The sequence below is a fragment of the Meleagris gallopavo genome, unplaced genomic scaffold, assembly GCF_905368555.1.
Source record: "Meleagris gallopavo unplaced genomic scaffold, MGAL_WU_HG_1.1 scaffold_2, whole genome shotgun sequence".
NCBI classification, from domain to species: Eukaryota; Metazoa; Chordata; class Aves; order Galliformes; family Phasianidae; genus Meleagris; species Meleagris gallopavo.
The window spans coordinates 242,880-265,857 of NW_028147016.1; the positions used below are offsets into that span (position 1 = coordinate 242,880).

At 41.8% G+C, this 22,978-nt stretch overlaps 2 protein-coding genes across 2 annotated transcripts in view; both read right to left on the reverse strand.

The window, feature by feature from the left end:
• The window catches only part of LOC104916085 (maltase-glucoamylase-like), a 90,284-nt gene that overhangs the window by 55,044 nt on the left and 12,262 nt on the right, over positions 1-22,978 (reverse strand). The window contains 8 exon segments of the mRNA XM_085215058.1: positions 1,476-1,537; positions 1,540-1,594; positions 4,609-4,740; positions 9,326-9,451; positions 10,694-10,806; positions 13,081-13,180; positions 16,130-16,301; positions 22,719-22,870. Of these exon segments, the coding sequence (XP_085071184.1) occupies positions 1,476-1,537; positions 1,540-1,594; positions 4,609-4,740; positions 9,326-9,451; positions 10,694-10,806; positions 13,081-13,180; positions 16,130-16,301; positions 22,719-22,870 (912 nt within the window).
• Positions 19,082-22,586, reverse strand: LOC146542031 (uncharacterized). The gene is made up of 2 exons (XM_085215064.1): positions 22,545-22,586; positions 19,082-21,334 (listed from the first exon to the last, which is right to left on the reverse strand). Exons 1-2 carry the CDS (start codon positions 22,584-22,586, stop codon positions 20,159-20,161), a joined length of 1,218 nt encoding a protein of 405 aa, XP_085071190.1. The 3' UTR covers positions 19,082-20,158.

Here is a 22,978-nt window from a genome sequence, read left to right on the forward strand (position 1 = left end):
GGAAATAATGGGAAATGGGGAAAATCTGCATCTGGGGAAATGGGGAAATAATGGAAATGGGGAAATCTGCATCTGGGAAATGATGGAAATGGAAAATCTGCGTCTGGGAGAAATATGGGAAAGGGAAAATCTGCATCATGGGAATGGGGAAATAATGGGAAATGGGGAAAATCTGCATCTGGGAAATAATGGGAAACGGGAAATTGCATCATGGGAAATGGGGAAATAATGGGAAATGGGGAAAATCTGCATTGGGAATATAATGAGGAAATGGGGAAATTGCATCATGGGAAATGGGGAAATAATGGGAAAAATGGAAAATCTGCATCATGGGGAATGGGGAAATCATGGGAAATGGGGAAAATGTGCATCATGGGAAATGGGGAAATAATGGGAAATGGGGAAATCTGCGTCTGGGAAATAATGGGAAAAAGGGAAATTGCATCATGGGAAATGGGGAAATAATGGAAAAGGGGAAAATCTGCATTTGGGAAATAATGGGAAAATGGAAAATCTGCATCATGGGGAATGGGGAAATAATGGGAAATGGGGAAAATGTGCATCATGGGAAATGGGGAAATAATGGGAAATGGGGAAATCTGCATCTGGGGAAATGGGGAAATAAAGGGAAAAAGGGAAAATCTGCATCTGGGGAAATGGGGAAATGATGGGAAAAGGGAAAATCTGCATCATGGGAAATGGGGAAATGATGGGAAAAGGGGAAAATCTGCAACATGGGAAATGGGGAAATAATGGGAAAGGGGAAATCTGCAACATGGGAAATGGGGAAATAATGGGAAAAGGGAAAATTGCATCATGGGAATGGGAAAAAACGGGGTGGGGAGAGGGCGAATAATGGGAAAAAAGGGAAAATCCGCATCTGGGGAAATGGGAAACAAAGGAAATATCTGCATCATGGGGAATGGGGAAATAATGGGAAATGGGGAAAATCTGCATCATGGGAAATGGGGAAATGATGGGAAAAAGGGAAAATCGGCATCATTTTTTTTTGTTACGATTTTTTAATGACTTTTTTACTATTTTTTTGTGCGTTTCTTAGGATTTTTTTGACTTCTTAGCATTTTGGGGGGGTTATTTAAAGACATTAAAAGATTTTTCATTAGGATTATTTAAAAGATTTTTTTAGGTTTGTTTTTAGGAATTTTGGAGATTCTTGTAAAGACTTGGGATTTTTTTAGGACTTCCGGGGCGTTTTTTCATTTTATTTTATTTTATTTTATTTTATTTTATTTTATTTTATTTTATTTTATTTTATTTTAAGATTTTTTTGTTAGGATTTCTTGGGATTTTTTTTTTTTTTTTTTTTTTAAGATTTTCTGGCATTTTCTGTTAGGATTTTTTAGGACGCTTTCGCAACTTTTTTTTCCAAAAGAAGTTTGAAATATTTCTACCAGATTTTCCCCCCTAAATTAACCCCCAAGAGGACAACGTCTGACCCACAGGGATTTCCTCACCTCCCCCACCAGCGGTGTGACGCCGTCCGATGCGTTGACCCAAACTTTCTGGCTCTCTCCCTCTCGTAGGTTTCATAGGGTGACCCATCCGAGAGGGGCTCCGTGCTGATGGCAGCGTCCTAAAATGGGGGGGGGGGGGAAACAAACAACCAAAATGAAGAGGGAAACGACTCCCAAAAGCCTGGGTTTGTTTTCGAAGGAAATGACAGCTCCTGTTCAATCCTGTTTAAATATTGTAGCGTCTCTGTTTGTGTTAATGTGAGTTGTGTGGTGTTAAGGAGGAAGAATAAGAAGAAGAGAGATGAAGGAGTGAAGGAGAAGGGGGGAAAGGGTAAAAAAAAAAAAGAAAATGGGGAAAAAAGAAAACGGAATGAAGGAAGGTATGAAGGGAAAAGAAGAAAGGGGGGAAAGGGAAGAGGAAAAAGAGGAAGAACAGGGGAAAATGGGGGAAGAAAGGAAAAAAGGGGAAAAGAAGGGGGAAGAAAAAGGGGGGAAGGAAAAGGGGGGAAGAAAGAGGGGGAAGAAAGAGGGGGAAGGAAAAGGGGAAGGAAAAGGGGGGAAGGAAAAGGGGGGAAGGAAAAGGAGGAAGGAAAAGGGGGGAAGGAAAAAGGGGGAAGGAAAAAGGGGGAAGGAAAAGGGGGGGGGAAGGAAAAGGGGGGGAAGGAAAAAGGGGGGAAGGAAAAAGGGAGGAAGGAAAAGGGGGAAGGAAAAGGGGGGGAAGGAAAAAGGGGGAAGGAAAAGAGGGGGTAAGGAAAAGGGGGGGGGGAAAGGAAAAAGGGAGGGGGGAGAAAAAGGGAGGGGGGAGAAAAAGGAGGGGGGAAGAAAAAAGGGGGGGAAGGAAAATCAGGAAAGGAAAAAAGAAAAGAGGGAAACAAAAAAAAAGAGGGAAACAAAAAAAAGGAATAAAAAAATGAAAATGTGAGAAGGAAAAACAAAAGAAAAAAGGAAAATGAAAACAAAGGAAAAAAAGAATGGAGAAAGGGAAAAAATGAAAATGAAAGAATGAAAGAGAAGGGAAAAAAATAGAAAAGGGGGGAGGGAATGTCTAGAAATAGAAAATAGAAGGAGAAACAGATTAAAAAGGATTTATAAAAGGAGAAGAAAAAAAAAACGAGAAAAGGAGAAATAAAGAAGAAAGGAAAATGGAAAAAGAAAGGAAAAGGGAAAAAGAAAGGAAAAGGGAAAAAGAAAGGGGGGAACGTGAGAAGTAAGTTCTGTTCTTGCAGTGGGAGTTTGCAGTATTTTCTGTATGTAGTGCAGACTTCCTGAATTACAACCCTCGTGTGAAACAGTGATGGATGTTGTTGATTCCTGAAGAAAGCTGATGGATGGAATGAAGTTGAGAATGGGGTGAACCGACTTGGGTAGGATTGAGCCAGCACGAGATAAGGAAAATATGCAGGATGGGAAGAGCCCGGAACAGGACAGGGTGGATGTGTTAAGATTGAAATGCTGCTCCCCTACCAAATTAGAAAGCATTACAGCTTGTAGTACGGATGTGCTGAGCACGAAGTACAAACATAGAATCATAGAATGGCCCTGGTTGGAAGAGACTTCAAGGATCACAAAGCTCCCTGCTGCAATCAGGGCCACCAAACTCCACATTTCACACCAGCCCAGGCTGCCCAGGTCCCCATCAACCTGGCCTTGAGCATCTCCAGGGATGGACGGAGCATCCACAGCCTCTCTGGCAGCTGTTCCAGCACCTCCCCGCTTTCTCTGCACAGAATTTCCCCCTGACATCCAACCAACATCTTCCCTCCCTCAACTTCAAACATGGTTTAGTGGGAGCTATTGGTAATGGTGTGAAATAAAGGTGAACGGTTGGACTGGGTGATTTTTTAGGTCTTTTCCAACCTTGGTGATTCTATGATTCTATGATTCTATGATTCCATGATTCAAATCATTTCCCCTTGTCCTGCTGTTATCCACCCTTTCAAAGTGTTGATTCCCCTCCTGTTCGTAGGCTCCCTTTAGATGCTGAAAGGCTGCAATGTCGTCTCCTTGCAGCCTTCTTTTCTCCAGGTTGAACCAGCCCAGCTCCCTCAGCCTGGAAAAGCACCTAAAAAACCTAAAGACGACAGTTTGGTGATGGTCCTTATATGGAGGTGCGTCACGGCAGCAGCACTGGGAGGATGGTGAGGCTGGGATGCTCAGGAGAGCCAGGATTGGTGTCACTGTGTTGGATTCAGGGTGTGTAAGGGAGTGGGTTTCACCGACTGCTGCGCAATTTCTTCCTTTGGCCACCAGGGGGCAATAATGAATAAAATTTGCTGCTCTCGTGGATCTGAAATCTTCGAGTGTTTCTCGCAGGAAGAAAGGAAGGATAAGAAGAAAAAGGAAAGAAATGGAAAATAAAAATGAGAAGGGAATAAAAAGAATAAGGTGATAAAAAAAAAAAGAAGAAGAAAGGGAAGGGGGGGAAAAAGAAGAAAGGAAAGGAAAAAGGAATTGGAAGGAAAAAAGGAAATAGTAATAAGAAAAAAAACAATAAGGAAAAAAAGGAAAGAAGAATAAGAAGAAGGGGAAAAAAGGAAAAAGGGAAAAAAAGGAAAAAAGGAAAAAGGAAAAAAGGAAAAAGGAAAAAAGGAAAAAGGAAAAAGGAAAAAAGGAAAAAGGGAAAAAAGAATAAGAGAAAAAAAGGGAAAAGAGTAAGAAGAGAAAAAATGAAAAAAAAAGGAAAAAAAGGAAAAAAAGGATAATAAAAAATGAAAAAAAAAATTGGGAAGGAAATAAAAAGAATGAGATGATAAAAAAAGAAGGGGGAAAAAGGAATAGAATGGGAAAGAGGGAATAGAATAAGAAGAGAAAAAAAAGAAAAAAGAATAAGAAAAAAGGGGGGGGAAAGAAGAAAGAAAAAGGGAAAAAAAGGAAAAAAGGAAAAAATAATAGGAAGGAAAAAGGGAAAATAGAATAAGAAGAGGAAAATGGAGAAAAATAAGGAAAAAAAAAGAATAAGAAGAAGAAAAAAAGGAAAAAAATAATAGGAAGGAAAGGACAAAAAAAAAAAGGAAAAAAGGGATAAAAAAAAGAAAAAAGAAGAGAATAGAAAAAGAAGAAAGGGAAAAAAGGAAAAGGAGGAAAAAAGAACGAGAGAAAAATGGAGAAGGAATGAGGAGGAAGAGCTGCTCACCAGGATGATGATGTACTTCTGGTCGTGCGCGTGCAAGTAGCTCTGGAAGTTGGGCAGATCCTGGAATTTCACTTTGTCGTAGGTGAAATCCTTCTTCCCATCCATGGAGTCGATGTCGATGCACTGCACGTCCTGTGGGAGGAGGGGAGGGGGAGAAAAAATGGGGAGAAATGAATGGGGAGAAATGAATGGTATGAAGAAAATAATGGTGGGAAATAATGGTGGGAAACGGTGGAAAATGGGGAGAAAAGATGGGGAGAAAAATTTGGGGAGAAAAAATTGGGGAGAAATAAATGGTATGAAGTAAATAATGGTGGGAAATAATGGTGAGAAACGGTGCAAAATGGGGAGAAAAATTGGGGAGAAAAATGGGGAGAAATAAATGGTATGAAGTAAATAATGGTGGGAAGTAATGGTGGGAAACGGTGCAAAATGGGGAGAAAAAATGGGGAGAAATAATGGGGAGAAAAAATGGGGAGAAATGGTGTGAAAAATGGTATGAAGTAAATAATGGTGGGAAGTAATGGTGGGAAATTGGGGAGAAAAAATGGGGGGAAATTAATGGTATGAAGTAAATAATGGTGTGAAGTAATGGTGGGAAACTAATGGGAAATTAATGGGAAGAAATAATCGGTGGGAAGTAATGGGGGAAATTAATGGGGGAAATTAATGGTATGAAGTAAATAATGGTGGGAAGTAATGGTGGGAAATTAAATGGGGAGAAATAATGGGCATGAAATGTACATAAAGGTGTGAAATAATGGTAGGAAACGGTGCAAAATGGGGAGAAATGGGGAAAAAAAATGAGAAAAAATATGGGAGAAATTAATGGGGCGGAAATGGTGTGAAATAATGGTAGGAAATGGTGAGCAAAATGGGGAGAAAAAATGGGGAGAAAAAAATGGGGAAATAAATTGGGGAGATAAAATTGGGGAGAAATAATGGTAGGAAATGATGCAAAATAGGGAGAAAAAATGGGGAGAAAAAAATGGGGAGATAAAATTGGGGAGATAAAATTGGGGAGAAATGAATGGTATGAAGTAAATAATGGTGTGAAACAATGGTGGGAAACGGTGCAAAATGGGGAAGGGAGATAAAATGGGGAGATAAATTGGAAAATTGGGGAGAAATGAATGGTGTGAAGTAAATAATGGTGTGGAAACTATGGTGGGAAATGGTGCAAAATGGGGAGAAAAAATGGGGAGAAAGAATGGGGAGAAAAAAAGTAATGGGGAGAAATTATACAGTGGAATGAGTTTTGCTGGCCTTGCCAGTAGGGGGCGTTCGTCCCTCATTGCAATAACAAACGCTGCTGCTCTCACTAAGATCCTTGCCTAACCTGAAATTTTTGACCTCGAGTGTTTCTCACAGCAGTCGATACACTGAAAGGAAGGGAAGGAATCCAGAGGGATCTGGACAGGCTGGAGAATTCGGCCCATGTGAACCCAATGAGGTTCAATAAGGCCGCGCGCAGGGTGCTGCGTTTGGGTCGGGGCAATCCCAGGTAATTACACAGAACGGGGGAAGATCTCCTCGAGAGCAGCCCTGCAGAGGAGGATCCCCCAAGTCAGAGAAGCTGGACGTGAGCCAACAGTGTGAGCTTGCAGCCCGGATGGCCAGCTGTGTTCTGGGCTGCATTAAAAAAGGGGTGGCCAGCAGGGAGGGGGAGGTGATCGCCCCCCTCTGCTCGGTTCTTGTGAGGCCCCATCTGCAGCGCTGCGTCCAGGTCTGGGGCCCCCAGCACAGGAAGGACGGGGAGCTCTTGGAGTGGGTCCAGAGGAGGGCACTGAGATGGTCAGAGGGTAACAAAGATGGTCAGAGGGTAACAAACATGGACAGAGGGCCACTGAGATGGTCAGAGGGTAACGAAGATGGTCAGAAGATAACGAAGATGGTCAGAGGGTAATGAAGATGGTCAGAGGGTAATGAAGATGGACAGAGGGTAATGAAGATGGACAGAGGGTAACGAAGATGGACAGAGGGTAACAAAGATGGTCAGAAGATAACGAAGATGGTCAGAGGGTAATGAAGATGGTCCGGGGGTAATGAAGATGGTCAGGGGGTAATGAAGATGGTCAGGGGGTAATGAAGATGGTAAGAGGGTAATGAAGATGGAAAGGGGGTAATGAAGATGGTCAGAGGGTAATGAAGATGGTCAGGGGGTAACAAAGATGGACAGAGGGTAACAAAGATGGTCAGAGGGTAATGAAGATGGTCAGAGGGTAATGAAGATGGTCAGGGGGTAACAAAGATGGTCAGGGGTAACAAAGATGGTCAGAGGGTAATGAAGATGGTCAGGAGGGTAACGAAGATGGTCAGGGGGTAACGAAGATGGTCAGGGGGTAATGAAGATGGCCAGGGGGTAACGAAGATGGTCAGAGGGTAATGAAGATGGTCAGAGGGTAATGAAGATGGTCAGGGGGTAATGAAGATGGTCAGGGGGTAATGAAGATGGTCAGGGGTAACGAAGATGGTCAGGGGTAACGAAGATGGTCAGGGGGTAACGAAGATGGTCAGGGGGTAATGAAGATGGTCAGAGGGTAATGAAGATGGTCAGAGGGTAACGAAGATGGTCAGGGGGTAACGAAGATGGTCAGAGGGTAACGAAGATGGTCAGAGGGTAATGAAGATGGTCAGAGGGTAACGAAGATGGTCAGGGGGTAATGAAGATGGTCAGAGGGTAACGAAGATGGTCAGGGGGTAATGAAGATGGTCAGGGGGTAACAAAGATGGTCAGAGGGTAATGAAGATGGTCAGGGGGTAACGAAGATGGTCAGGGGGTAACGAAGATGGTCAGAGGGTAATGAAGATGGTCAGGGGTAATGAAGATGGTCAGGGGTAACGAAGATGGTCAGGGGGTAATGAAGATGGTCAGAGGGTAATGAAGATGGTCAGGGGGTAACAAAGATGGTCAGGGGGTAACAAAGATGGTCAGGGGGTAACAAAGATGGTCAGAGGGTAATGAAGATGGTCAGGGGGTAACGAAGATGGTCAGGGGGTAATGAAGATGGTCAGGGGGTAACGAAGATGGTCAGGGGGTAACAAGATGGTCAGAGGGTAATGAAGATGGTCGGGGGTAATGAAGATGGTCAGGGGGTAACGAAGATGGTCAGAGGGTAATGAAGATGGTCAGGGGGTAATGAAGATGGTCAGGGGGTAATGAAGATGGTCAGGGGGTAACGAAGATGGTCAGGGGGTAACGAAGATGGTCAGAGGGTAATGAAGATGGTCAGGGGTAACGAAGATGGTCAGGGGGTAAGAAGATGGTCAGGGTAACGAAGATGGTCAGGGGGTAATGAAGATGGTCAGGGGGTAATGAAGATGGTCAGGGGGTAACGAAGATGGTCAGAGGGTAACGAAGATGGTCAGAGGATAACGAAGATGGTCAGAGGATAACTAAGATGGTCAGAGGATAACGAAGATGGTCAGAGGATAACGAAGATGGTCAGAGGATAACGAAGATGGTCAGATGGCCACTGAGATGGTCAGAGGGTAATGAAGATGGTCAGAAGATAACGAAGATGGTTAGAAGATAACAAAAATGGTCGGAGGACCACTGAGATGGTCGGAGGGTAACAAAGATGGTCAGAAGGTAACAAAGATGGTCAGAGGGTAACAAAGATGGTCAGAAGGTAACAAAGATGGTCAGAAGGTAACAAAGATGGTCAGAAGGTAACAAAGATGGTCAGAAGATAACGAAGATGGTCAGAAGGTAACAAAGATGGGCAGAAGGTAACAAAGATGGTCAGAAGATAACAAAGATGGTCAGAAGGTAACAAAGATGGGCAGAAGGTAACAAAGATGGGCAGAAGGTAACAAAGATGGTCAGAAGATAACAAAGATGGTCAGAAGGTAACAAAGATGGTCAGAAGGTAACCAAGATGGTCAGAAGATAACAAAGATGGTCAGAAGGTAACAAAGATGGGCAGAAGGTAACTAAGATGGTCAGAAGGTAACAAAGATGGTCAGAAGGTAACAAAGATGGTCAGAAGGTAACAAAGATGGGCAGAAGGTAACAAAGATGGTCAGAAGGTAACAAAGATGGTCAGAAGGTAACAAAGATGGTCAGAAGGTAACAAAGATGGTCAGAAGGTAACAAAGATGGTCAGAAGGTAACAAAGATGGGCAGAAGGTAACTAAGATGGTCAGAAGATAACAAAGATGGTCAGAAGGTAACAAAGATGGGCAGAAGGTAACTAAGATGGTCAGAAGATAACAAAGATGGTCAGAAGGTAACTAAGATGGTCAGAGGGCCACTGAGATGATCAGAAGTCTGGAGCAGCTCTCCTATAAAGAAAGGTTGAGGGAACAGGGCTTGTTTGTCTTGGAGAAGAGGAGGCTCCAGGGAGACCTCATTGTCACCTTCCAGCACTTGAAGGGAGCGTATGATGAACAGGAGGGGGAACGGCCGTTTGTGAGGGTGGGTGGTGACAGGACAAGGGGAATGGCTTTAAACTGAGACAGGGGAGGTTTAGGTTGGATATTAGGAGGAAGTTTTTCCCCCAGAGGGTGGTGAGGCACTGGAACAGGTTGCCCAAGGAGGCTGTGGATGCCCCATCCCTGCAGGCATCCAAGGCCAGGCTGGATGTGGCTCTGTGCAGCCTGGGCTGCTGGTTGGTGACCCTGCACACAGCAGGGGGTTGGGACTGGACGATCATTGGGGTCCTTTTCAACCCAGGCCATCTGTTGTTCTGTGATTCTATGAGTTTGGACTCACGTAGGGCAGCCCGACGGCTCGGTTCCGTTCCACCACCGCCTTCACCTCATCCAGGGAGCCGTAATCGTAGCGGCTGAGCTGGAAGCCGAGCGACCAGTAGGATGGCATCACCGGCATCCCGACCAGCTGGGGGAAAAAAAAAAAACCCAAAAAGAGATCAGGGCTGGGGGACACTGACACCTTCTTCACCCCAAAATGAGGTTAGAATGGGATATGGGTTGTCCCAATGGGATTTGGGTGCCCCAGTGGACCACCGGGTGCTCCAAATGGGTCTTGGGTGCCTCAATGGGATTTGGGTGTCCCAGTGGGGGATTTATTTGGGTGTTCCCGTGGGTTCTAGGACGCCCCAAACGGGATTTGGGTGACCCAATGGGATTTGGGTGACCCCACTGGGGATATGGGTGTCCCCATGGGTTCTAGGTTGACCACAAATGGGATTTGGATGCCCCAATGGAGGATTTGGGTGTCCCAATGGGATTTGGGTGTCCCCACGGGACCTAGGTTTCCCCAGATGGGATTTGGATGACCCAATGGGGGATTTGGGTGCTCCCATGAGTTCTAGGATGCCCCAAACAGGATTTGGTTGTCTGCAAGTGCTACTGCGTGCCCCAAATGGGATTTGGGTGCTCCCATGGTTTCTCTGATGCCCCAAATGGGATTTGGGTGCTCCCATGGGTTCTACGATGCCCCAAATTGGATTTGGGGTGCCCCAAGGAAGCATTTGGGTGTCCCAGTGTGGGGTTTGGGTGCCTCCATAGGTTTTAGGATCCCCAAATGGGATTTGGGTGACCCAATGGGATTTGGGTGTCCCCATGGGATTTGGGTATGCAAAATAAGATTTGTCTGTCCCAGTGGGGGATTTGGGTGCTCCCATGAGTTCTAGGATGCCCCAAGGATTTGGAGGTCTCCAAGTGTTACTGGGTGACCCAAATGGGAGATTTGGGTGCCCCCATGGGCAGCTGGGTGCTCGATGGGTTCTACGTTGCCCCAAATGGGATTTGGGTGCCCCAATGTGGGGTTTGCGTGCCTCCATAGGTTTTAGGGTGCCCCAGGGGGGGATTTGGGTGCCCCTATCGGCCACTGGGTGCCCCAAATGGGATTTGGGTACTGCAAATGGATTTGGGTGTCCCTGGGTGGGATCTGATTGCTCCTAAGAGGAATTTTGGTGCCCCCATAGGTTGGAGGGTTCCCCAAATGGTATTTTGGTGCTCCAAATTTGGGTGCTCCCATGCAGTATGACCCAAATGAGATTCGGGTACCCCCAGGGTGACCTGTGTGGCCCCAAGGGGAATTTGGTTGCCCCAAATGGGTTGCTGGGTGCTCCAGATGGGAGATTTGGGTGCCCCCCACCCCAAGGCACACACTCACCTTGACGTACTCCTGCACCACGTGCTCAGGGGTGTCACCCAAAATGACATAAAAATCCAGAACTCCCCCAATGGTGCGATAGGTGACGGCCGGGGTCGGCTGCACGACAAACTCTGCAAGGAAAAAATCCCCCCAAAACCAAACCAATGCATCGTTCATGAAATCTCCAAATATTGGTGCTCTGGTGTGAAAAAAAAAAAATATCAAAATCAGGCGAGGAGAAAAGAGTGAGCCATGCCAGAAGGAAACCCAGCAGCAGAATTTCTCATTAATTTATCAGATTTGAGAGATGTAAATATTTCGGTTCAGCGCTCAAAGACACACACGCACATCTCTAAGGACAATGAGGGGGAAATTGTGAGTGCAGCAGGAACTCAAATTTCAGTTTAAATTTAAATCTCGAAGCTTCAGCCTCAGCATCAAGCCCCAAACCCAAAACACCCTCAACGACCCCCAAAATGAAAACCTCAAACCTCAAATCTCAAATTCAGATCCCAAATCCAAATCACAAATTCAGTCATGCAGCCTTAAAGCTCAAATTTAAGGTTAAATTTTAATCTCAAACACAAATTCAAATTACTGAACCCAAATCTCAGACCTTAAGCCTCAAACTTCAAACCTCAAACCTCAAACCCAAATCTCAAATCTCAGACCTTAAATCTCAGATCTTGAATCTCAAATCCTAAACCTCAAGTCTCAAACCCTAAGCCTCAAATCTCAAGCCTTAAACCTCAAATCCTAAACCTCATATCTCAAATCCTACATCATAACTTAAAATATCAAATCCTAAATCTCAAATTCAAATCTCAAACCCAAATCTCAAATCGTAAATCTTAAATCTCAAATTCAAACCTCAAACTCAAGTATTAAACCCAAATCTCAAACCTTAAGCCTCAAACTTCAAACCTCAAACCTCAAACCCAAATCTCAAATCTCAGACCTTAAATCTCAGATCTTGAATCTCAAATCCTAAACCTCAAGTCTCAAACCCTAAGCCTCAAATCTCAAGCCTTAAACCTCAAATCCTAAACCTCATATCTCAAATCCTACATCATAACTTAAAATATCAAATCCTAAATCTCAAATTCAAATCTCAAACCCAAATCTCAAATCGTAAATCTTAAATCTCAAATTCAAACCTCAAACTCAAGTATTAAACCCAAATCTCAAACCTTAAATTCAAACCTCAAAACCAAATCTTAAATCTCAAATCCTGTATCTTGAATCTCATATATTGAACCTCAAATCCTATATCTCAAATCCTAAACGTCAAATCTCAAACCTTAAATCTCAGACCTCAAATCTCAAGCCTTCCATCTCAAACTCAAATATCAAATCTGAAATCCTAAATCTTAAATTCAAATCTCAAACCCAAATCTCAAACCTCAAATCTCAAATTCAAACCTCAAACCCGAATATTAAACCCAACTCTCAAACCTCAAACCTTAAACCTCAAACCTCAAACCCAAGTCTCAAATCCAAACCTCAAACCCAAAAATTAAACCCAAATCTCAGATCTCAAGCCTTAAATCTCAACTCCTAAATCTCAAACCCAAATCTCAAATCTTAAATTCAAACCTCAAACTCGATTCACAAATCTGAAATCTGAAATCTTAATCTCAAACCCCATATCTCAAATCCTAAATCTCAAAACTAAAATCTCAGATCTTGAACCTCAGATCCTACATCTCAAATCCTAAACCTCAAATCCCAAATCTTAAATCTCAAACCCAAACATCAAATCTCACATCCTACATCTTAAATTGAAATCTCGAATCTTAAATCTCAAATTCAGATTTCCAACTTCAAATCCTATATCTCAAACCCGAATCTCAGATCTTGAATCTTAAATCTCGAATTCAAGCCTCAAACCCAAATATTAAAATCCCAAATCTCAAATCTGAAACCTCAAATCTCAAACCCAAATCTCAGACCTTGAATCTCAGATCTTAAATCTCAAATCTTCCATTTGAAATCCAAACGTCAAATCTCACACCCTACATCTTAAATTAAAATCTCAAATCTTAAATCTCAAGTTCAAATCTCAAATTTAGATTTCAAACTTCAAATCCTACATCTCAAACCCAAATCTCAAATCTTGAATCTTAAATCTCGAATTCAAGCCTCAAACCCGAATATTAAACCCAAATCTCAAATCTGAAACCTCAAATCTCAAACCCGAATCTCAAACCTCCAATCTGAAATCTGAAATCTGCAAGTTTGTATCCCGAAATCGCGCTGCAGTGCCACCATCCCCACCTCCCCCCCCCCCCAAAAAAAAAATAATTATCATTTGAACGATCAGAAAAAGCCCAAGGTCCAAAAATTTGGATTGAAATACCCCCAAAAAAGAGAGATTTGAGGGCGAACGGTGGAGGAGGGCTCACCCATGGGATTGCTGTTGAGCAGGAAAACACCCAGCGAGGCCCCGGAGTTGTCCTCCAGGCACAGGAAGAAGGTCTGAACACCATAGAGGTTCTCCGCGTTCTTGGGGTGAAAAATAAGGAATTCGGTTAAAAAAAAAAAAAAACCTCAATTTTTTTGTCTTCTGTGAAACGAGGATAAATTCGGGTTGGTTGAAATCAAAGCAGAACCGGGGGGACGCTTTTTTTGTTTCGTGTTTGGAAGGGAACTCTGCACAGAAATAATCTCTGCCTTCTGATTATTATTTTTAATATGGAATTTCATAAGTGGGGATGATAAATTGTAGCCATTATTAGCATCCCGTCATTAATTACGGTGATTACTTAATTATTTGTAACGATGACATGACACGGGAAGATGGCAAACTGAGGCCGTTACTGACATCTTGCAATTCGTGTAATTATTTTATTAGTAGGGATGATATGAAGCTGATAAGCTGCGGTCATCATTAATATTTTGTAATTGTTGTTGGTCGTGATAATTATTTGTAGGTAATTATAACTTTATATTTGAAGACGATAAATTACAGCTTCACATGCAAAGGTGGCCATCATTAACGTACCACAATTATTCTTAATAATAGAAATTATTTAATTATTAGTAAATATTGAGCAGTAGGTCACTTTGTCTCACACTGAAATAGAAATTTCCTTTTCCTAAAAAAGGTCGAAATTTCCTTTTTCTCAAAAAAAAAAAAAATCGTTTTTTTCTCTCAAAAGATCATCCGATTTTCTTTATCACAAAAAAAAAAAATCAAAATTTTTATTTTCTCAAAAGAAAATGAACAAAATCGTGCAAATATTGACCCAAATTTTGTTTGATTTATCATCGAAATCTGAAGAGTTTGAGATATGGGCAAAAAATTGGACCAAATTCTGCAAATATTGACCCAAACTTTGATTTATCATCAGAATCTGTAGAGTGAGAGAGATGGGCAAAAAAATGGACCAGGTTGAGCAAATTTTGACCCAAACTTTGTTTGATTTATCATCAAAATCCAAAGAGAGCGAGAGATGGGCAAAAAAAAAAAAATAGACTGAATTGTGCAAATATTGACCCAAACTTTCATTTATGATTGAAATTTGTTGAGTGTGAGATGAAGACCAAAAAATGGACCAAGTTGTGCAAATATTGACCCAAACTTTGTTTGATTTATCATCAACATTTGAAGAGTTTGAGAGATAGGCAAAAAAAATGGATGAAATTGTGCAAATATTGACCCAAACTTCGTTAGATTTCTCATTGAAATCCAAAGAATGTGAGAGATGAGTAAAAAATGGACTGAGTTGAGCAAATATTGACCCAAACTTTCATTTATGATTGAAATTTGTTGAGTGTGAGATGAAGACCAAAAAATGGACCAAGTTGTGCAAATATTGACCCAAACTTTGTTTGATTTGTCATCGACATTTGAAGAGTTTGAGAGATAGGCAAAAAAAAAAAAAAAATAATGGACCAAATTGTGCAAATATTGACCCAAACTTCGTTAGATTTCTCATTGAAATCCAAAGAATGTGAGAGATGAGTAAAAAATGGACTGAGTTGTGCAAATATTGACCCAAACTTTCATTTATGATTGAAATTTGTTGAGTGTGAGATGAAGACCAAAAAATGGACCAAGTTGTGCAAATATTGACCCGAACTTTGTTTGATTTGTCATCGACATTTGAAGAGTTTGAGAGATAGGCAAAAATAATGGACCAAATTGTGCAAATATTGACCCAAACTTCGTTAGATTTCTCATTGAAATCCAAAGAATGTGAGAGATGAGTAAAAAATGGACTGAGTTGTGCAAATATTGACCCAAACTTTCATTTATGATTGAAATTTGTTGAGTGTGAGATGAAGACCAAAAAATGGACCAAGTTGTGCAAATATTGACCCGAACTTTGTTTGATTTGTCATCGACATTTGAAGAGTTTGAGAGATAGGCAAAAATAATGGACCAAATTGTGCAAATATTGACCCAAACTTCGTTAGATTTCTCATTGAAATCCAAAGAATGTGAGAGATGAGTAAAAAATGGACTGAATTGAGCAAATATTGACCCAAACTTTGATTTATGATTGAAATTTGTTGAGTGTGAGATGAAGACCAAAGAATGGACCAAGTTGTGCGAATATTGACCCAAACTTTGTTTGATTTGTCATCGACATTTGAAGAGTTTGAGAGATAGGCAAAAAAGATGGACCAAATTGTGCAAATATTGACCCAAACTTTCTTTGATTTATCATCAGAATCTGTAGAGTGAGAGAGATGGGGAAAAAAAAAAAAAAAAAAAAAGACCGAATTGTGCAAATATTGACCCAAACTTCGTTAGATTTCTCATTGAAATCCAAAGAATGTGAGAGATGAGTAAAAAATGGACTGAGTTGAGCAAATATTGACCCAAACTTTCATTTATGATTGAAATTTGTTGAGTGTGAGATGAAGACCAAAAAATGGACCAAGTTGTGCAAATATTGACCCAAACTTTGATCATCATCAAATCCAAAGAGAGCGAGAGATGGGCAAAAAAAATAAAAGGACTGAATTGTGCAAATATTGACCCAAACTTTCATTTATGATTGAAATTTGTTGAGTGTGAGATGAAGGCCAAAAAATGGACCAAATTGTGCAAATATTGACCCAAACTTTGTTTGATTTGTCATCGACATTTGAAGAGTTTGAGAGATAGGCAAAAAAAAAAAAAAAAAAAAAGGACAAAATTGTGCAAATATTGACCCAAACTTCGTTAGATTTCTCATTGAAATCCAAAGAATGTGAGAGATGAGTAAAAAAAGGACTGAGTCGTGCAAATATTGACCCAAACTTTCATTTCTCACCGATGTTTGAAGAATTGGAGAGTTAGCAAAAAAAAATATTAATAATAATTGACCAAATCATACAAAAATTGACCCAATGTGAAGAAAAACCAACGCGTGGGTTGTGCTCGAGCCGTGACGCACCCGGATGACCGATTTCCCCCACCCCCAAAATCATGCAGAATCTGCCCCAAAATGGGGTACGTACACCAGAGGGCGCCGTGTCGCGGCTCAGCATCGGCCAGGTCCTCCAGTTGAGGTCGTGACGGAAGGTTTTGTGGACGTGCTCCCCGACCCCATAAATGTTCCCACTGGGCAGGCGGATGGAGAGCTGCAGAAACTGCTGGGCAAAAAGCAGCGGCCCCACTGTTGTGTCGAACCTGGGGGAGGTGGGGAGGGAAAAAGGTGGGTTTTTTTTTTTTGTTTTGTTTATTTTTTTTTCTTGGGGGGCAGCAAAAGTTATTTTAGTTGGGAGAAATTGGCCCAATCCCAAAAGGGTGTTAATGAGGCTCCGTGCCCCACGTCGCGAAGTGAGGATAAAGGTCCCAAATCCCGCTGATATGGAACCAAATCCCATAGCGACATCATTTCAGCTCAGTGTCCCCAAATCCCACCAATTTCACCCCAAAACCCCCAACCTCACATCCCAACCTGGCACTATTTAACACAAACACCCCAAATCCCACCAATATTTCCTCTCACCGCCCCAAATCCCACTCACATTGCCCCAAACCCCAAATGGATCGTGTCCCCAAATCCCAAACTGATGTTTTGGAGGGTAAATGCCCCAAATCCCACCAATTTCACCCCAAATCCCCCAATCTCACATCCCAACCTGACATTATTTAACACAAGCACCCCAAATCCCACCAAATTTTCCTCTCACCGCCCCAAATCCCACTCATATTGCCCCAAACCCCAAACAGATCGTGTCCCAAATCCCAAACTGATGTTTTGGAGGGATAAATGCCCCAAATCCCACTGATTTCACCCCCAGACCCCCAACCCCAAACCCCAACACGACATTATTTAACACAAACACCCCAAATCCCACCAATATTTCCTCTCACCGCCCCAAATCCCACTCATATTGCCCCAAATCCCAAATGGATCATGTCCCCAAATCCCAAACTGATGTTTTGGAGGGTAAATGCCCCAAATCCCACCAATTTCACCCCAAATCCCCCAACCTCACATCCCAACCTGACACTATTTAACACAAACACCTCAAATCCCACCAATATTTCCTCTCCCCACCCCAAATCCCACTCACATTGCCCCAAATCCCAAACGGATCGTGTCCCCAAATCCCAAACTGATGTTTTGGAGGATAAATGCCCCAAATCCCACCGATTTCACCCCAAATCCCCCAACACCAAACCCCAACCTGACACTATTTAACACAAACACCCCAAATCCCACCAATATTTCCTCTCACCGCCCCAAATCCCACTCACATTGCCCCAAACCCCAAACGAATCGTGTCCCAAATCCCAAACTGGTGTTTTGGAGGGTAAATGCTCCAAATCCCACTGATTTCACCCCAAATCCCCCAACACCAAACCCCAACCTGACATTATTTAACACAAACACCCCAAATCCCACCAATATTTCCTCTCCCCACCCCAAATCCCACTCATATTGCCCCAAACCCCAAACAGATCGTGTCTCCAAATCCCAAACTGGTGTTTTGGAGGGTAAATGCCCCAAATCCCACCGATTTCACCCCAACCCCAACCTGACATTATTTAACACAGAAACCCCACCAATATTTCCTCCCCCCGCCCCAAATCCCACTCATATTGCCCCAAACCCCAAACAGATCGTGTCCCCAAATCCCAAACCGATGTTTTGGAGGGTAAATGCCCCAAATCCCACCAATTTCACCCCAAAACCCCCAACCCCAAACCCCAACACGACATTATTTAACACAAACACCCCAAATCCCACCAATATTTCCTCTCACCGCCCCAAATCCCACTCATATTGCCCCAAATCCCAAATGGATCATGTCCCCAAATCCCACATCAGCCTCATTTCCTCCCAGAGCCCCCAAATCCCAAACCGACGTCATTAAAGCTCTGAGTCCCGAACCGAAGGAATTTGGCCCCAAATCGCCCCTAATTAAGAAAACCCTTTTCTCATTTCATCGCACGGCTTTTCCTCGTTAACGAGATACACCCATCCCCTCTCCCCCTTTAATTAATTACACGAGGAAAGCGAACATTAACAACTTCCCGCGCGTCAATTTGCCTCGATCCCACAGCCCTTAATTACCCCTCTGTGCCCTAATTAACCCCAGGGAGCCGATCCCACCCCTAACGACCAACCAGGAAACAACAGCAGGATGAAGTCCTGCTGGCTAATTAAGCTTGACGAGCCGCCAGCTCTCCTTAATTGGGCTTAATTGCGCTTTCCTGCAGATGTTTCCTATGGGGCGGATTTGGGGTCAGTTGTGGGGTCGGGTTCCCCTTATGGGAACCTCGCAGGACTCCAAGCTCACCGCCTTTATTCCTGTTTGCATTTCGAGTTCTGTTGCATATTTTTATTATTTATATTTTATTTCTATGGGTTTTTTTTTATTTTATTTCTGTTTTTTATATTTTAATTTCTATTTAATTTCTGTTTTATTGCTATTTTTCCATTTATTTCTGTTTTATTTCTATTTTTTATATTTTATTTCTATTTTATTGCTATTTCTATTTTCATTTCTATTTTTATTTCTATTTTTTCCATTTAATTTCTATTTTATTACTATTTTTCCATTTTATTTCTATTTTATTTCTATTTTTTATATTTTATTTCTATTTTATTGCTATTTCTATATTTTAATTTCTATTTCATTTCTATTTTTATTTCTATTTTTTCCATTTTATTTCTATTTTATTACTATTTTTCCATTTTATTTCTATTTTATTTCTATTATTTATATTTTAATTTCTATTTAATTTCTATTTTATTACTTTTTTTCCATTTTATTTCTATTTTATTTCTGTTTTATTATTATTTTTCCATTTTATTTCTATGTTATTTCTATTTTTTATATTTTATTTCTATTTTATTATTATTTTTCCATTTTATTTCTATTTTATTTCTATTTTTTATATTTTATTTTTATTTTATTACAATTTTTCCATTTTATTTCTATTTTATTTCTATTTTTACATTTTATTTCTATTTTTAATTTTATTTCCATTTTTTTCTATTTTTCCATTTAATTTCTATTTTTCCTCTTATTTCTACTATTTCAAATTTTATTTCTATTTTTCCTGATTTCTACTTTTTTTCCATTTAATTTCTATTTTTATTTCTATTTTTCCCATTTTATTTCTATTTGTATCCTATTTTTTTCTGTTTTATTTCTTTTTTTCTTATTATTTCTATTTTTTATATTTTATTTCTATTTTTATTTTATTTTTTTCCATTTTATTTCTATTTCTTTTTTTTCCATTTTATTTCTATTTTTGTTATTTTATTACCTTTAATTTTAATTTTTTTCATTTTTAATTCCATTTTTAATTCCATTTTTATTTCCATTTCCTTCTATATTATTTCTGATATTTTTTGTCATTTTATTTCTAATTTATACCCATTTTTTCTATTTCTATTTCCATTTTTTTCCTATATTTCCATTTTTTTCGTTTAATTTCTATTTTTATTTCCCATTTTATTTCTGATTTTATTTCCAATTTTATTTTTACTTCTACTCTTTTTTTTCTCCTGACACTTCCCTTTTTTTTTCCATTTTCCATTTTCCATTTTCCATTTTCCATTTTCCATTTTCTATTTTCCATTTTCCATTTTCCATTTTCTGTTTTCTATTTTCCATTTTTTCCATTTTTATTTCTCATTTTTCTTATTTCTCTTCTACCTCTTTCCCTAGTTTATTTATTTTTATTCCTATTTTTATTTCCTATTTTTCCTATTCTTAATTTTTTCTACTTTACATTTCAGTTTCTTCTATTTTTTTCCCTATTTTTATCCCCATATGTTTTTCCATTTTCCCTTCTATTTCCCAAGCAACCCCATCCGAGGCACTTAAAAATCCCACAACGTGCAGAAATAACCCTAAAAATCCCACAGCAAACAGCGATGGTGGCGAATTTGGGGAATTAGAACCATTTCCACCAATTTATGGCACAAAGCTGCGACCACTTCCCAAAAATCAACCCAAAAAAAAAAACCCTAAAAAAAACCCCAAACCATGAAATGGCCCCATGAGATGGGCAACAAACCTTCACACATTTATGGTGCAAAGCTGAGAGTTGGATTGGGTTGGGAAATGGGTTGAGTTGGGTTGGATTGGGATGAACTGGGTTGGGAAATGGGTTGAGTTGGTTGGATTGGGATGAACTGGGTTGGGAAATGGGTTAAGTTGGGTTGGATTGGGATGAACTGGGTTGGGAAATGGGTTGAGTTGGGTTGGATTGGGATGAACTGGGTTGGGAAATGGGTTGAGTTGGGTTGGATTGGGATGAACTGGGTTGGGAAATGGGTTAAGTTGGGTTGAATTGGGATGAACTGGGTTGGGAAATGGGTTGAGTTGGGTTGGATTGGGATGAACTGGGTTGGGAAATGGGTTAAATTGGGTTGGATTGGGATGAACTGGGTTGGGAAATGGGTTGAGTTGGGTTGGATTGGGATGAACTGGGTTGGGAAATGGGTTAAGTTGGGTTGGATTGGGATGAACTGGGTTGGGAAATGGGTTGGGATGGATTGGATTGGGAAATGGGTTGGGTTGAGATGAATTGGGTTGGGAAATGGGTTGGGATGGATTGGATTGGGATGAACTGGGTTGGGAAATGGGCTGAGTTGGGTTGGATTGGGATGAACTGGGTTGGGAAATGGGTTGAGTTGGGTTGGATTGGGATGAACTGGGTTGGGAAATGGGTTGAGTTGGGTTGGATTGGGATGAACTGGGTTGGGAAATGGGTTGAGTTGGGTTGGATTGGGATGAACTGGGTTGGGAAATGGGTTGAGTTGGGTTGGATTGGGATGAACTGGGTTGGGAAATGGGTTGAGTTGGGTTGGATTGGGATGAACTGGGTTGGGAAATGGGTTGAGTTGGGTTGGATTGGGATGAACTGGGTTGGGAAATGGGTTGAGTTGGGTTGGATTGGGATGAACTGGGTTGGGAAATGGGTTGAGTTGGGTTGGATTGGGATGAACTGGGTTGGGAAATGGGTTGAGTTGGGTTGGATTGGGATGAATGTGGTTGGGAAATGGGTTGAGTTGGGTTGGATTGGGATGAATTGGTTTGGGAAATGGGTTGGGATGGATTGGATTGGGAAATGGTTGGGTTGGAATGAATTGGGTTGGGAAATGGGTTAAGTTGGGTTGGGTTGGATTGGGTGGGAAATGGTTGGGAGGATTGGGTTGGGAAATGGGTTAAGTTGGGTTGGATTGGGATGAACTGGGTTGGGAAATGGGTTGAGTTGGGTTGGGATGAATTGGTTTAGGAAATGGGTTGGGATGGATTGGGTTGGGAAATGGGTTGGCAACGGTTGGGTTGGATTGGGAAATGGGATGAGTTGGGTTGGGTTGGGTGCACTTCCCAAAATCAACGGGAAAAGAGGCAGCTGAGAAAAAATCCCCACATTTACACCAGAAGAGGATTTTTGTTGCATTGGCATTCACCCAAGGGAGCAATGTTGGAATCAGAGAACTGAGATGAGCAACAAAGCACCAAATTTATGGCAAAATGCTGAGAGTTGGATTGGGTTGGGAAATGGGTTGGGATGGATTGGGTTGGGAAATGGGTTAAGTTGGGTTGGATTGGGATGAACTGGGTTGGGAAATGGGTTGGATGGATTGGATTGGGATGAACTGGGTTGGGAAATGGGTTCAGTTGGGTTGAATTGGGATGAACTGGGTTGGGAAATGGGTTGAATTGGGTTGGATTGGGATGAACTGGGTTGGGAAATGGGTTGAGTTTGGTTGGGATGAATTGGTTTGGGAAATGGGTTGGGATGGATTGGATTGGGAAATGGGTTGGGTTGAGATGAATTGGGTTGGGAAATGGGTTGGGATGGATTGGTTTGGGAAATGGGTTGGGCAATGGTTTGGGTTGGATTGGGGTGGGATGAGTTGGGTTGGGTTGGGTCACTTCCCAAAAATCAATGGGAAAAGAGGCAGCTGAGAAAAAATCCCCACATTTTACCCCAGAAGAGGATTTTCATTGCGTTCATTCACCCAAGGGAGCAATGTTGGAATCAGAGAACCTCAGACCCAAACAGATTTCCACCTGAACCCCATAAAAAAACCCCAAAGCACCAAATGGCCCCATGAGATGAGCAACAAAGCACCACCAACTTATGGCAAAATGCTGAGAGTTGGATTGGGTTGGGAAATGGGTTAAGTTGGGTTGGATTGGGGTGAACTGGGTTGGGAAATGGGATGAGTTGGGTTGGGATGAATTGGGTTGGGAAATGTGTTGGGATGGATTGGATTGGGAAATGGGTTGGGTTGAGATGAATTGGGTTGGGAAATGGGTTGGGATGGATTGGGTTGGGAAATGGGTTGGGCAATGGTTTGGGTTGGATTGGGGTGGGATGAGTTGGGTTGGGTTGGGTCACTTCCCAAAAATCAACGGGGAAAAGAGGCAGCTGAGAAAAAATCCTCACATCCCCACATTTTACACCAGAAGAGGATTTTCGTTGATTCATTCACCCAAGGGAGCAATGTTGGAATCAGAGAACCTCAGACCCAAACAGATTTCCACCCGAACCCCATAAAAAAACCCCAAACCATGAAATGGCCCCATGAGATGACCAACAAACCACTCCGAAGGCACCTACACCACTTTCCCGGTGCTGACTCTCGTCACTTTGATGCCAAAAGGGTTTTGCTGAACGTTGACTGCGTATTTTAAATCAGAAGCTGCCGAGCCACTGAAGGGACCAATGTGTTCGTGGGGGACCTCGAAGCGCTCTGCTGCCGGGTCTGTCAGCTGGGGGAGGGGCACAAATACAGGGGGAGGAAAAGGAATGTTGGCTTCAGGGTGTTCCTGGTGTGATGGTGGTGAATGGAGCGGAGGGGCGATGTGGGTTGGGATGGG

Bases quoted from the DNA above. Each gene is read 5' to 3' on its own strand.
- LOC146542031 (XM_085215064.1), bottom strand. From the start codon at position 22,586: ATGAATCAACGAAAATCCTCTTCTGGTGTAAAATGTGGGGAT. The intron at 21,335-22,544 runs GTGAGGATTTTT...TTCCCAACCCAG, and splicing joins CTGGTGTAAAATGTGGGGAT to TTCATCCCAATCCAACCCAA.